Source organism: Arachis hypogaea, chromosome 10 (genome assembly GCF_003086295.3).
Source record: "Arachis hypogaea cultivar Tifrunner chromosome 10, arahy.Tifrunner.gnm2.J5K5, whole genome shotgun sequence".
In the NCBI taxonomy this organism is placed as follows: domain Eukaryota; kingdom Viridiplantae; phylum Streptophyta; class Magnoliopsida; order Fabales; family Fabaceae; genus Arachis; species Arachis hypogaea.
Genome location: NC_092045.1, coordinates 9,491,057 through 9,504,426, shown reverse-complemented (window position 1 = coordinate 9,504,426; position 13,370 = coordinate 9,491,057). Strand labels below are relative to the sequence as shown.

The 13,370-nt window shown below is 32.0% G+C and overlaps 1 protein-coding gene across 2 annotated transcripts; it reads left to right on the top strand.

The window, feature by feature from the left end:
* Nucleotides 1–10,515: 10,515 nt before the first annotated feature.
* Nucleotides 10,516–11,950, top strand: LOC140175459 (cyclin-dependent kinase G-2-like). 2 transcript variants are annotated; one of them, XM_072204007.1, is made up of 5 exons: nt 10,516–10,980; nt 11,125–11,213; nt 11,294–11,339; nt 11,454–11,615; nt 11,711–11,950. In XM_072204007.1, the coding sequence occupies exons 1-4, from the start codon at nt 10,744–10,746 to the stop codon at nt 11,487–11,489; spliced, it is 408 nt and encodes a 135-aa protein (XP_072060108.1). In that variant the 5' UTR covers nt 10,516–10,743; the 3' UTR covers nt 11,490–11,615; nt 11,711–11,950. The 2 variants fall into 2 exon arrangements, 1 of the variants encoding a protein (XP_072060108.1); XR_011866267.1 differs by lacking the exons at nt 11,125–11,213; nt 11,294–11,339 and having other exon boundaries at nt 10,611–10,980.
* Nucleotides 11,951–13,370: the final 1,420 nt, after the last annotated feature.

Here is a 13,370-nt window from a genome sequence, read left to right as displayed (position 1 = left end):
TATATACCAACTACTTCACCTGGTAGTTGACCAGACGACAAGTGGATGAGTAATCTAAACCATATAAAATCTCCCACAATGTCCCCTATTGCATATATTTTCATTAGTTTTAGCTCCAACAGTACATATTACAGAAACAGCAAGGATGTAGGCAAATATTTATGAAATTTCAATTTGTTTCACTTCTAACATGCACTAGAGATATATAATTGAGAAAAATAGTAGTTTGATCAAATATGACCAACAGATGATCCAATGAGAAAATAGGATCAGTGAAAAAATATTCCTATTAAGGGTCAAGGATAAGGAGATATCATTAGAGAAGATTGTGTTCCAAATTTTAAATATGTTCTGAACTCTTTACAAAATTTATTTTTGGATAGTAAAACATGGTGTCAATTTATCAATGTTAGTTGGCTCCACCAGTAGATAAGGTTGTTTTTGTTGTTTGGTTAATATAAATATTTTTTGAAGGGTAGATAGGTTAACTGTAAAGGAAATAAAAATTTGCAAAATCTAGCTAAAATCTTATAACCAATAGCAGTAGAAAATAAAATGCATAAACCATGCCTAACGGATTGCTGATTGACAATTACCACTCTGTTGAACAAACTGTTGAAGCAGTCGACAAATATTCACAAGAGCTAAAACATCATCACTATTTTTTGAATCATGGAGACTGATTTCATGATGATGACGGAGACTGTGATGCCAACAGCTTTGAGCACGACTTAGGATGTTGAGGAGAAGACATATATAAATTTTGAGGAAAATAGGATTCAAATTTTGTAAGTGATCAAGAATGAAAATAAGAAAGAAAGAGCAATGTGGAAGAACAAATTAGTGACAGGGAGAGGTCGCGATAACTCAGATTCGTGCACGGTGGAGGAGACGGGAACGGTCGACGACGGCGAGAGGAGGATGTCTGGGCAGCCACGCGACTCAAAGATGGCACATATACGCTTGGGGGAACAGAGAACAAGGGTGGGTTACGCACACCGTGAATGAGGGATTAGGGGTTTCACGCGCTGTAGAGTAGAGGAAAACGGTTGACGGCGGTGAGAGGAGGTTAGGTCGGCAGCCATGGAGAACAAGGGTCCACCGCTTCCACTCTCCTTTCACGGGTTCCCCACTATATATTTTGGGTAATCTGAATTGATTTGGGGTGAAATTACTATATTGGATTAGGGTTAGCAGTGGGATTTCATAGAATTGATGCCAATCCAAGTTGATTCTATGTCACATTGAAGAGATTGGATGCCAATAGCAGCTATCTTGGCAAATTGCAACAGATGGAGAAATCGCAGGCAATTTGCTGCCGCTATCTTCCGCATTTCTTGTAAATTATCAATGCAAATGACCAAAAAGGAAAGAATAAATAAATCAATTTCATTAAGTTGATCCATTTTATGAAGTTGAAAGTTGTAACTCTATCTTCAATTTGATCCACATTTATCCAAGAATATGGAGTTAATTGAAGGGTACATAGGACAAAAAATAACAAATGTATATATGAAAAAATGGCAGACCTTTCTTTGTGCATTGTATAGGGTATACGGTTATGCTTGGTAATGTTAATTAGTACAAAATAATCAAGTGCTATGATGAAGAACAAGTAAGGGTGTATATGGTTCGGTTCGACTCGAACATCCGGCTCAGATCTAAAGTATTTTAGGCACATTGAAAAAATAGGTTTGATATATATTTTGAGTCAAATCTGAGTTAGGACAAATCCGATTTCATCCGACCCATATACATCCCTAGGAAAGCAATGAACCTAAGGTAATGTTAAATGTATAATTAGAATCTATCAATGGAAACAAGCAAAAGGGAGTGGGAAACTAATGGTTAATAGTTAAATTAATTTTTGAAAAATGTGTTATTCTCTAAATTTATTTCCGAACGATTTTATTTATTAAATTGATCCTTCAAAAATTATAAATTAATTATTTTTTTATTTTAACTCACTAAACAAGTTCAGAATCGTAATTCGTTGAATTGTAATACAAAATGTAAACGAGACTTATAAAATATAAAAATTATGAAAAATTTTGTTAGCAAAAATTAATTTAAAAAATAATGAAATAAATTTCAAATGAATCAAATTACTCATCAGGTCATAACTAATATATATCATAACAAGTCAAAAGTCACAATTCATAACACAAATTCACAACTCACAAGTTTATACAACACTAAAATAAATTTCAATGGCAAATAAAACAACCAAACTACTAGCAATGAACAACTAATTAACTAAAGTCTATAAAAGTCATTTAATAGTAATTCTATTTTTCATCTATTATAAAATTTTTACGATTTTCACAAACTTTTGCATTATCATCTTCATTATCGAGAGCAGGAGGAGGAGGTCTTTGGAGAAGTTCTTCAAACTCATCATCATCAAAATAAGAAATTGCCAAAAAAATCCTTAGAGACACCAACAACTCTATTACCACTTGTTTCATCATTCAAATCAATATATGAAATTAGAGCATCTAAATTTTCTTCTTCATCCTCGTCGACAACAATCCACTCTTCATCAGAGTCCAACTCATCAAGACTATAGTCATAGTCAAGACTTCTTTTAGTTTGCTTTTTCTTTGCCAATCTTGAGTTAGTCATCACAAACACAACACCATTTATGATTTTAGTCTTCAAACAATTTTTCCTTTTTGTGTGAACTTTACAAAAGTATATAAAAAGTATTAGTCAAACAACAACATAGAAATAAGAGAATTAACAACCAAATTTATAGAAGTAAAACGCAAACTATATTTAACTGTTATTATCTCAAAGGCGCTCCAATTGTATTCACATCCAAATGAATTACATATCAAATTCAAAACACAAATTGTATTTTGACCTACTTTACTACAAAAAAAACCTCTTCTTGAGTCTTAAAATCTTCAAGTTGAACATTCATCTTAATGATTAGATCTAAATTTTCTATCATCCTTTTTCATACAAGTATAAAACTACTTTTTGAGCTTATAAGCAACTTTAAAATCATAAATATAATGATTTTGAAGATTCAAATAATAGCCCATAACATGCCATGGCTTATGAAGTTGCTTGTCTCATCTTGTATCAATAATATCTGAAATAGACATTTAAGTAAGACATAGAAAAATTAATAAATTAGTTAAAAAATAAAAAATATTATTCATGAACTAACAGAATTAAAAAAATTACGCAATTTACTTTGTCTCAACTCCTTAAAATGTGTCTTGTATTTTTTCCGTAACACACTTTATTTCTTCGTAAATAAACTCTATTGTCGACTTTATTTCTTCGTAAATAAACTCTATTGTTGCCTACCCTCACACAAATCAGCACCTCTTTCTAAAATATCTTATTCAATACCACACTTGTAATTATCTTTGTATCTTTTATCTTTGCAAATTTACTAGAAGTTCATTGATTAGAAAGAAACATTCTTATTAGGAGATTTTTGTTGTCATTGAGACATCCCAAAGTAAGATAAGAAGTTGTAAAATGGGTCATACCTAGCTTTGTCAAATCATTTTCTTTATAAGTAGTAATCTCTCTACCTCTATAAATTGTGCCCTTTTGAAGTGTTATTTTTTTCTCCAAGTCTTTTAACATTAAATCATGCAATGTGCTCCACAAGGCGTCCAAAACAACTTTTTTTTTCTCTTTTTAATTAGCATTTTTCCTACAACTTTGTTGTTAGCCGCATTATCCGTTAAAATTTGAATGATATTTTCTTCACCAACCTATTCAACTATATCATCTATCATTTTAAAAATTTTGTCATCTGTATTAATAACATAGAGGCATCAATAGATTAAAAAAAAAAGCAATCCTGTTAGGATAATTAACTAAAAAGTTAAGATGGTCCGTCTTCTCTTATCTGTCCAACCATCAGTCATTATTGTACAACCAACTTATAATAAGCTTGTCAAAAACCATTGCAATCAAAACAATATTAATCTAAACAATAAACTTGTCGTTGTAGGATTACAAGTGTTCATAACACGCAGTGGAAGTAATAAAGTAATCCTATTGATCTATCATTGTGCTTAAAACTTTATTGAAATAAGATGGGTTAGATGCCAATACCTGAGTACCCTAGTGAATAAAGCTTTCTCCTTCGATAGTACGAAGGTACTATGTGTATCCACACCGAGACTAATCCTTGTTGTTAACTCTTTGACCAATGGATTTAACTGAGAAGTTTCTTGCAACTCCTTGCACCAGCAATTCTTCACTAAGAATTTGGAATATTTGTGTATGTGGAGGTAAAAAGAGAAAACTTGTATTTTCTTTCTTTTATCATATACACATATATAGTATGAGATTGGTGGCTGATTTGTGAATCAAATTACAACTTAATTTGAAACAAAATCAGTTAGGATCTTATCCATATTTAAAACTCATCATAGAATAAATAATTAATTATTTAATATTCTCAATTATAATATTATTATACTCATGGTGCTAGCAAAGAATATAATAATACTCCATTTGAATTAATATAACTATTTATTTGATCTAATCAAAATAATAATTAAATGATTATTTACCAAGGATTAGAACACTCATTAGTGTGTGACCCCATAGGTTCAATACTAAGTGGGTAGTATATTAGTCATACTAAATTTACTAATCAAGGTTGGCGTCTAGCAACGCTCCTTGACGACCCGATAGCATGAAGTAATAATATTTTTTACTAAGAACCCAAGATGAACAAAAATACAACTCCTTCCATCTTTTCAGTTCTTGGCTAACTTTTAGAGTACGGTTTGATTGTCAAACTCTAACTTGTTACCATTATTATAATGAATTATGAATGACTTAAGAAACTCATTTCTTAATTCATTCAAACCCCTTGGCCAAGGCATTATTTATTTCATTCATTATAATTGTAGAGCTCAAACTCATTACCATAGTTGATGGATTCCGTTTTGACTAATCATTAATTCTACAAGTATTTAAATCATACCCAATGTCCATTCAACTAACACCGTAGGGTGTTAGGTGTCCGGAATCAAAGTATAACAAATACATTGTTAATTACTCTGATAGTCGCAGGTCAAAGAAAAATTCTAATATTATGTTCATCATAAGAATATCCTATTGACAAATATACGGTAATTATAACATTAGGAATTCTTAGAGTTCGTCAGTTCAATGGTTATATCTCTATATATACCATTTATATATATAATTTAACAAATGAGATCTATTAATCTTCATCCAATGAAGACTATTATATATATATATATATATATATATATATATATATATATATATATATATATATATATATATATATATATTAATCTATCCGAATCACTAATGTCCCATTTTTAGTGATTCTACGATTAAGAATAATTTAAATTAAAAGTACTCAAAAAACATATATCTCATTATTATGATCCCTATCGTAATTATTCGTTTCTAATTTTTAATTAAGGACACTATCATAAATTATAAAAATTTATTCTTATAAAAAGGAATAATAATAATAATAATAATAATAATTCATGATAGTATTTTGTTGGACATACACACTTATCTCCAATAGTCGCCTCATGCACAATAGCAATAGCAAACACACTAACTTTCTTCTTTTTTCTTTCAGTTGATTTTTTTTGTTTGATCAAAATCAGATTCAACAATAATAAAAATTCAATTATTCATTTTAATTACTTCAAAACAAGATACATGTAAACCCCACGTAATTAAAGAGTAATTGATCAATAAATTAATTATTAATCTAAGAAATTAGAAAATTAAATTTTATAGTTTAATGAAGTAGAAATAATTAAAATATAAATTTTGACACTAATTTTAATAGTTTTGGCTCAAAATTGGGCTAAACGAGTTAAATCGGTTGAATCGGACCCAAGTCCCAACCAATTCACTCAACCAATATGAGCTTCAGCTCATTCTTCCCTTCCTCATATGTGTCCATGCTGAAAAATACAAAAGGGGGAAGAACAAGAAACCGAAACCCTTGTTCTTGATTTTAATTTGTCACAACTTTCAATCTGGAGCTCCGATTGCTGCACCATTTATAGCCATGCGATCACCGTGTCGGACTCTACAAAACTCATTGAATAATTTGGTAGGTAAGTCTCAATCTCTCACTCAACTGCTCATCTCTCTAAATTTTAAAATCTTGAACAATGGTGTTGAGATTTTGTTGATTTTGGTATTTAGGATCAAGCTAACTTAGTGGGCTTGCCAAATCTTGTCCAAATTTCTGTTGGTAAGGTAAGAAAGTTCCAAATTGGTGGTGAGAAATCTTGATTGTGGACTTTGGAGGCTAGATTTTCTATTTAGCGTGCATTCGGAACCTTGGGCGTTAGTGGAACGGAGAAATTTAAGGTGCTTCAGCATTAGGGAGAAATCGGCCAAGGTATAATTTTGGTTTCTCATAGATAATATATAATATTTCTTGAAAAGGTAGGCTAGACGACCATAGGATAGGTTTGAATATGTAAGTATGTAAATGTTTAGTACCCTTGATAAAAATATGAAATTATGTTGAGAATGAGTTAATGAATGATGATATTGTTGATTGTTGATGTTGATGTTTGATGATGATAATGTATTATGATGAGCATGAGTTATGTTGTTTGGATTGTTGGATTATGTGGAAGGTAATTGAATATAATTGAGTGATTGGTTTGTGTGGAAGAGATAGAAATGACATAGAATGGTGTTAAGCATGTTTAGTATTATTTTCAAGTGTGAAACCATTGGTTTTAAAAAGAAAGTTTGGTAAAATGAATGTTTGGCAATTCTTTGTAAAAAAAATGATTTTTAACTGAACTTCGGCGGATCATAACTCGGCTTTCGGACCCTCAAACTTTTCCAAACTTATTTTAAATGAAAATTGGGTTTGTGAAATTGACGTTGTTCAAATAATGAACTAAAAATTATTTTTAACAAAAAATTTATGCGCGTCAGAAGTTTAGTGTGCAAAAGTGAATTCTACAGATTTAGTAACTCTTAAACATATATAGAGGACTTGCGTACACGAACACACACGCGACGTAGATGTTCAGCTCTGTCCAAACGTCTTGCATATGCGAGTGTGTGCATGCATACGCGAGAGGGATTTTTTAGGTTTGCATAAGTTAGCAAGGGCAACGCACGCGAGACATCTCCTCTGTCTAAGGGGCTTGCGTACGAGGCATTGGTCGCGTACGCGAGTGGGGAAAATAACACCCCCGCATATACAGAAATATGGCATGCGTACGTGAAATCCTCTTTTTGAGAAACGTGGATTTTTTTGTGATTTCAAGACCTCTATAGTTACATTTTTTAGCTTCAAATTTAGTTTCTACTCATAGTGAGAGGGGTGAACCTTGAGAGAGTGTTGACTTAGTGGTGAAGAGAGATTGTGAAGTGGAGAATTATGATTGAGAAATACTGAAACGCTGAATATGTGATGAATAATGGCTAGGATTATATTGAATAATTGAATCTGAATTATTATTTTGGTTTGCGCACTTCTTTTTATCTGAGATACGAGTTTTCCTGGGTAGATGCAGTGGCTAGCCACCACTTGCTCCAGGTGGAGACTCGACACTCTGTTGATTTTACGTCGCAAGATGTGGCCAGACACTTTAACTCCCCAGAAATTCCCCATATAAGCTGAATTTGATGATTTATTGTAAAAGTTATGCATAGACTCTTGAGGATGCGCGCACGGAGAGACTGTCCAGGATTAGCTACCGAACATGTCGGGTTTGGCTTTATAATCGACAAATGAGACTCATCAGCCATAGGGCAGGCATACATCATATGAATTTGTCTATTTTGTTTGGGTTTGCATTATTTGGGATTGCCTACTTGATAATCTATACTTAACTGTTATATGTTATGTTTGTTGTAACTGAAATCTATCTCTATTTTTTTTTGTCTGTATTATTTGTCTGTACAACTAAGATAACTTGTGTCTAGCAAAGGAGTGACAAGGGTAGTTCCATTGGTGTTTTGGAGGGATGGAAGAAAGTAAGAATTCAGGGTTTAAGTTAGAATTGGGTTAGAACCTAAGTGCCTTAGATAACTTACCTTGTTTATGGTTTTAAATTATAACTCTAAACTCTAAATCTGAGTGTCGAAGTTCTAAGATCGCCTCTGGCTTTTTCGGGACCTTATATATTATGTATGTTGGCACTATTACCATGCTGAGAACCCCCGATTCTCATTCCATACATATGTTGTCGTTTTCAGATGCAGGTCGAGAGGCACCTCGCTAGGCGTTTGGAGTTTCCTTTAGTAAGCGAAGATGGGATGTTGTCCTTTGTTTTTTGGCTGTGTATATAGATATGTGTATAGACTTCTCCTTTGAATATGCTTTACTTTTGTTCCTCTTAGAGGTTTCATGGAGATATAAGAGTCTATGTCATGTATTTTGATTACTTTTGGGATGTATATGTATACTTATATATGCGATATTCTCCGGCTGACCTTAGCTTTGCAAGTTGAGCCTGGAGATTGATATTCTGTATCTTTTGACACTCTGCTCCTATTACATATATGTATCTTTAATTTCTTTGTACGCAAGTTTCTGTTACGTGAGCGTTGCGCTTTTCTTTTCATGATTTTGCTTAAGCTTTCCTTCAAGGCTCCTCGACTATTAAATTCCTTCAACTGTTATTATGTATATATATTTTATTTTAGAGGTCATAATACCACACCACCTCTGTTTTACGGCTTAAGTGTAAAGCTCTGTGTAGTAGGATGTTACAATATAACTTAGTAAAATTTAATTAAAAAATTTAATAAATAAATTCAATTCAACTGAGTAGATCCAATCATACATATTAATAACTCAGAACAAAACCTCAATACATCACAAGTGCAACAAATTGGATTTATAAATCAATATCAACACAATTAATAAATTAAACAAAAAAATGAATTTATAACACAATCTCACCAGAATTAATTCAATCATAACAAATTGAATTCAACTAAAAAATTCAATAAATTCATAACTCAAAACTCAGATAAATCATCAATAATACATCATAATTCATATGCATATTTAGAACAAAATAAAGAAAAAATAATATAGCACAAGTACAACAGATTGAACATTAAAGAAGAGAAAGGGGAGGTCTTACCTGAAATTGCAGTAATGGGGAGGAGAATAGCAATAGGGAACTAGAAACCAGAAAGGCAAAAATGCGTCACACTATTGCGGAGAGTTAGAGACATAGAGAAACTTGTAGTCACAGAGCCAAAGAGCTAGAGAGTCAAATACCGTCACACTCGCAAAGTCACGATCATGTTGTCCAGCCACCATCATTTCAATTTGACAGCATCGACAGCAAGCCTCATGGCGATACTCCAAATTGGAGATTTTGGTCGCACAAAATTCGAATTTTAGAGGAATAAAGTCAGAGATTGAGACTTGAGAGAGGTGAAAATTTGAAAATTTTGACCATGGAGATAAATTGTAAAAGTGAGAGAGGATGAGAGAATAGAAAATTTACTACTAAGGTTCCATCTTCCATGTTCTTCTACTTAGAATTAGCCTTTTGGGTTGGGTTAGGTTGCAATTAGGGTCAAGCAAAAAGCTTCTTCATGAATACAACATCGTATTCCACAATTCTGCATTTTTGCACGGCGATTCCGCACGAAGCAGCATGGTACAACTCAAGATGTATAATCAGCACGAATGGGAGATACAGAAAATGCAAAATTATGCGTTTCTACAAGTCAAGATGCGATTTGTCTACCTTGTCATTAACAATTTCTGTGATGATATGAAATCATCATTATCATTATATTGTTCTACAATGGGTAGCATTCTGGCGCCAAAAATGCTGACGTGACACATTCTAGTGCCAGTGTGCATACTTCTCTCTCCTCAACTTATTTTAGGAAAGTATCTTTTTTATAATTATATATGAAAATAAGTATTTAATGCATAATTAAACTCATTATCAATTATTAATATTTTTAATCATTCTAATTATATTAATTATTAATCATTCTAATTGTCAATTATAATAATATAGCTTTTACTGATACATAATTGGTGACAAGTTGATATTGATATCAATAATAAAAAATTAAACATAAATTTATAATTCTAATTGTCATAAATATGATACTGACATAAATAGATTTGTTAAAATGCTCTATAATGCACGTGCATATTAATTAGTGGCAAATTGATATTAATATCAATAATTAATTTTTATAACTAATTCCGTACTACTGAAGATTATATATAGTATTTCTTTTGTGGTTTGTGAATCTAAGTTTGAGAGTCAAAGCATTTTGTTTAATTTTTAATTTGTTATTCTTCTTTGACTACTTCTTAAGAATGTATTCTTCACTTTTCATCGATGTTGATCCTTTTGAGGTACAAATTATAATTTTTTATGATATTTTTTAGGTTTAATTACTATGAAGGTCCCTATAGTTTCATCAAATTTTTAATTAGGTCCCTATACTTTTTTTTCTTTTCAATTAGGTCCTTAAACGTTAAATTTTTTTTCAATTTAGTCCCTGTCGTGACAAAACCGTTTAAGATAACAGAATATTCTGTTCAAAAATCAAAGATTCTCATAATTAAATTAAAATAACTAATTAAACCCATCCTTATTTTTACAAAATATCAAAACAGCCCTTGACATTTTGTCCCAAAATTAAAGAACCATAGCCAGCGGTTGTCCTCTGAAATTAGTGACGTTTCTCCTCCGTTCCTCCATTTGCATCGTCGTCGTCGTCATCCTTGGAGGCATGAGGTTCCGTCATTGTCGACGTCTGTCGTCCTTAGTCTGCGCTGCACTGCTCTGCGCTATTCGTGTGTCTGCTCTGCTTTGCTCTATGGCACTCCCGTGGCTTCCATCACGCTCCCTCGCCGTGCCTCACGCTCCTGTGGCTCCCGTCACACTCCCTCAAAATGTCGTGCTCCCGTGGCTTTTATCCAAAGAACCACTATTCAAGGGGAAGAGAGAATTTGATCAGCTTGATAAGGTATATATTAGATGTCATTTTTCTAATGTAGCAGGTTATTCTCACTCTTGTATTTTTCTTTCCTTTTAACTTCTTATCCCTTGTGTAACTTGGGCCTAAATGTGGTTGTTAGTCCAATGATATTTTTTCTCCTTTTTTTAGTAGATTTTTAAGATTTTTGGCACACCAAGTGAAACAATTTGGCCCGGGTTCTCAAAATTACCTGGAGTCAAGGTCAATTTTGTTAAGTACCAGTGAGTACTTTTTATTTCCTTTATTTAAGACATTGTTTGTTTGATTACGTTGTTCTTATGTTTTGTTACTATTTTCCCAGACTTCTAACTTTGGGTGGTTCTGGTCTGGCTATCTGGCTATTCTTGGTGATTTGTCTTATTTCTGAACTTTTCTGTTTGTATTGACAATTGGACTATTGGCTATCACATTGTTTCTAAAGTATTATAAAACATGAATAAAAAACCTGTTTTTATGTGCAGCGGATCACGGCTGAAGCTGCTCTCAATCATGAATAGTTTCATGAAGTTCCTCTTTCCAAGAGTAAAGAATTTATGTCAACCTTTCTTGCTCAAGACAGATATTTTGCCCTCATAAGAAACTAGTTTTGCAATCTTATTGTGGCTGCCCCAAAGATGATTATAGTAGGCAATTCCAGTCACTGTAAAATACTTGTCAAGTTTTGGTTACCATTGATAATCATCATTCATTTGATGCCTATGCTTTATTATGCAAACAGGCAGATGCAGAGAGTATTAAAGAGTCCGGATCCTTTAGAGGAGCAGCGCTGTAAGGAGTTGCAGCAGGGTGAATCAGGCGCTGGTAGAATTTTTGGCTAGTAATCGTAAACTCTAAAATTGTCATAACAATCATTCTAACTCACACCACTGAAATGTTTGCATGTATGAGGTGAGAGTATAAACCGAAAGGAAGTTGCAACCATTGTTTGTTAAACGATCACTTGTACTGTTTTTTAGTAGGGATTTGTTGGGTTGTGAAGAGATTTATTCTTTTTGCCAGATTAAATTCAGGTTAACCTTTATGCTTGATCATTATATACAAATGCATTTGGGACGCTGCTTTCAGCTTAAGGTGTGGCATAATTGCCTTCTGAAAATAGGAATTATCAATGTTTGCTGAAACTTGTTATGTAACATATTTCCATTAACATATTGTTATATCCGTTCCTTTTTTTAATGTGCTTAAGATAAGGTATTTTAAAAGTAAAAAATATATATATTTGGTATAATTTGTATATAAATAAGTAAAATAATGATAGTGACAAAATAAAAAAAATTATAGGAATATCTTTTATGGCGTAGAATTATTGAATAGGGATTATATAAGAATACCTTTTATTGAATATTTATAGTTTCACTAAATTTTCAATTAGGTCTCTATACTTTTTTTTTCTTTTCAATTGGGCCCCTAAGGGTATACAAATAATTTCACAATTCACTAACATTTTCTTGACGTTTAACGTTAACAAGGACTAAATTGAAAAAAAAATATATATAAGGACCCAATTGAAAAAAAAAACTATAGGGACCTAATTGAAAATTCGATAAAACTATAGAGACTTGTAGAGTAATTAAACCTAATTTTTTATGTAATCATTCTATTATTATTATTCTTTTGATAATTTAATAATTATTCTTACTCAAACTTATTCTTTTCATCTAACATTACAACACAATTATCTTTTGCCACAATCGTTTTTAATGCACCACATTCATCAAATACCATCTCGAGTTGTATTCATTAATTTGGGTTCTAATTACATGGATGTAAGAGTTCAACGAAGTGGACCTAATGGAATGTGGGTATAGTTAATTTTCTTAGGAGGAGTTCGATCTTTGATTGAGCAGTTGCTTCTAAGGAGCTTTATAGGCGAAGTTTAAATTCCATCCCTCCATGCTTTCTACGTTTGCCCGATAATCTTTGAAGTGAAGCATATAATGAGATTGAATTTTCTTAATTTAGGTTCAATTTTGCTAGAATTGTGGCAAGTTTGAAGATGCAATTTCAAATATTGGTACTATATGTATTTAAATTTTTTTCTTTTAAACTTTGTCTTAAAAATATTTTTATAACATATTGTGATTTTTTCATAAATTACTGGCCTTCTGGTGCATCAATACAATGCCATTGATGGAAATAAAGGTTAATTTAGTTTTTGAATGTGGCTATTTTATACCTTGCCACATTACGTAGATAGCGAATGATAAAGCTTGTTTAATAAAAGGATGGTATGTATTTGTACAGATTCTAAATGATCAAACTAATGACATTGTTTCAGTTGGTTGTCGTTACGAGAATGACTCTAATTTATGTGTCTAAAGACTAGAATAACTTATATATTATATACGTATACATAAATAAGGAAACTATTAATTAAA

Bases quoted from the DNA above. Each gene is read 5' to 3' on its own strand.
- LOC140175459 (XM_072204007.1), top strand. From the start codon at position 10,744: ATGAGGTTCCGTCATTGTCGACGTCTGTCGTCCTTAGTCTGCGCTGCA. The intron at 11,214-11,293 runs GTGAGTACTTTT...CTATTTTCCCAG, and splicing joins GTCAATTTTGTTAAGTACCA to ACTTCTAACTTTGGGTGGTT. The intron at 11,340-11,453 runs GTGATTTGTCTT...TTTTATGTGCAG, and splicing joins TGGCTATCTGGCTATTCTTG to CGGATCACGGCTGAAGCTGC.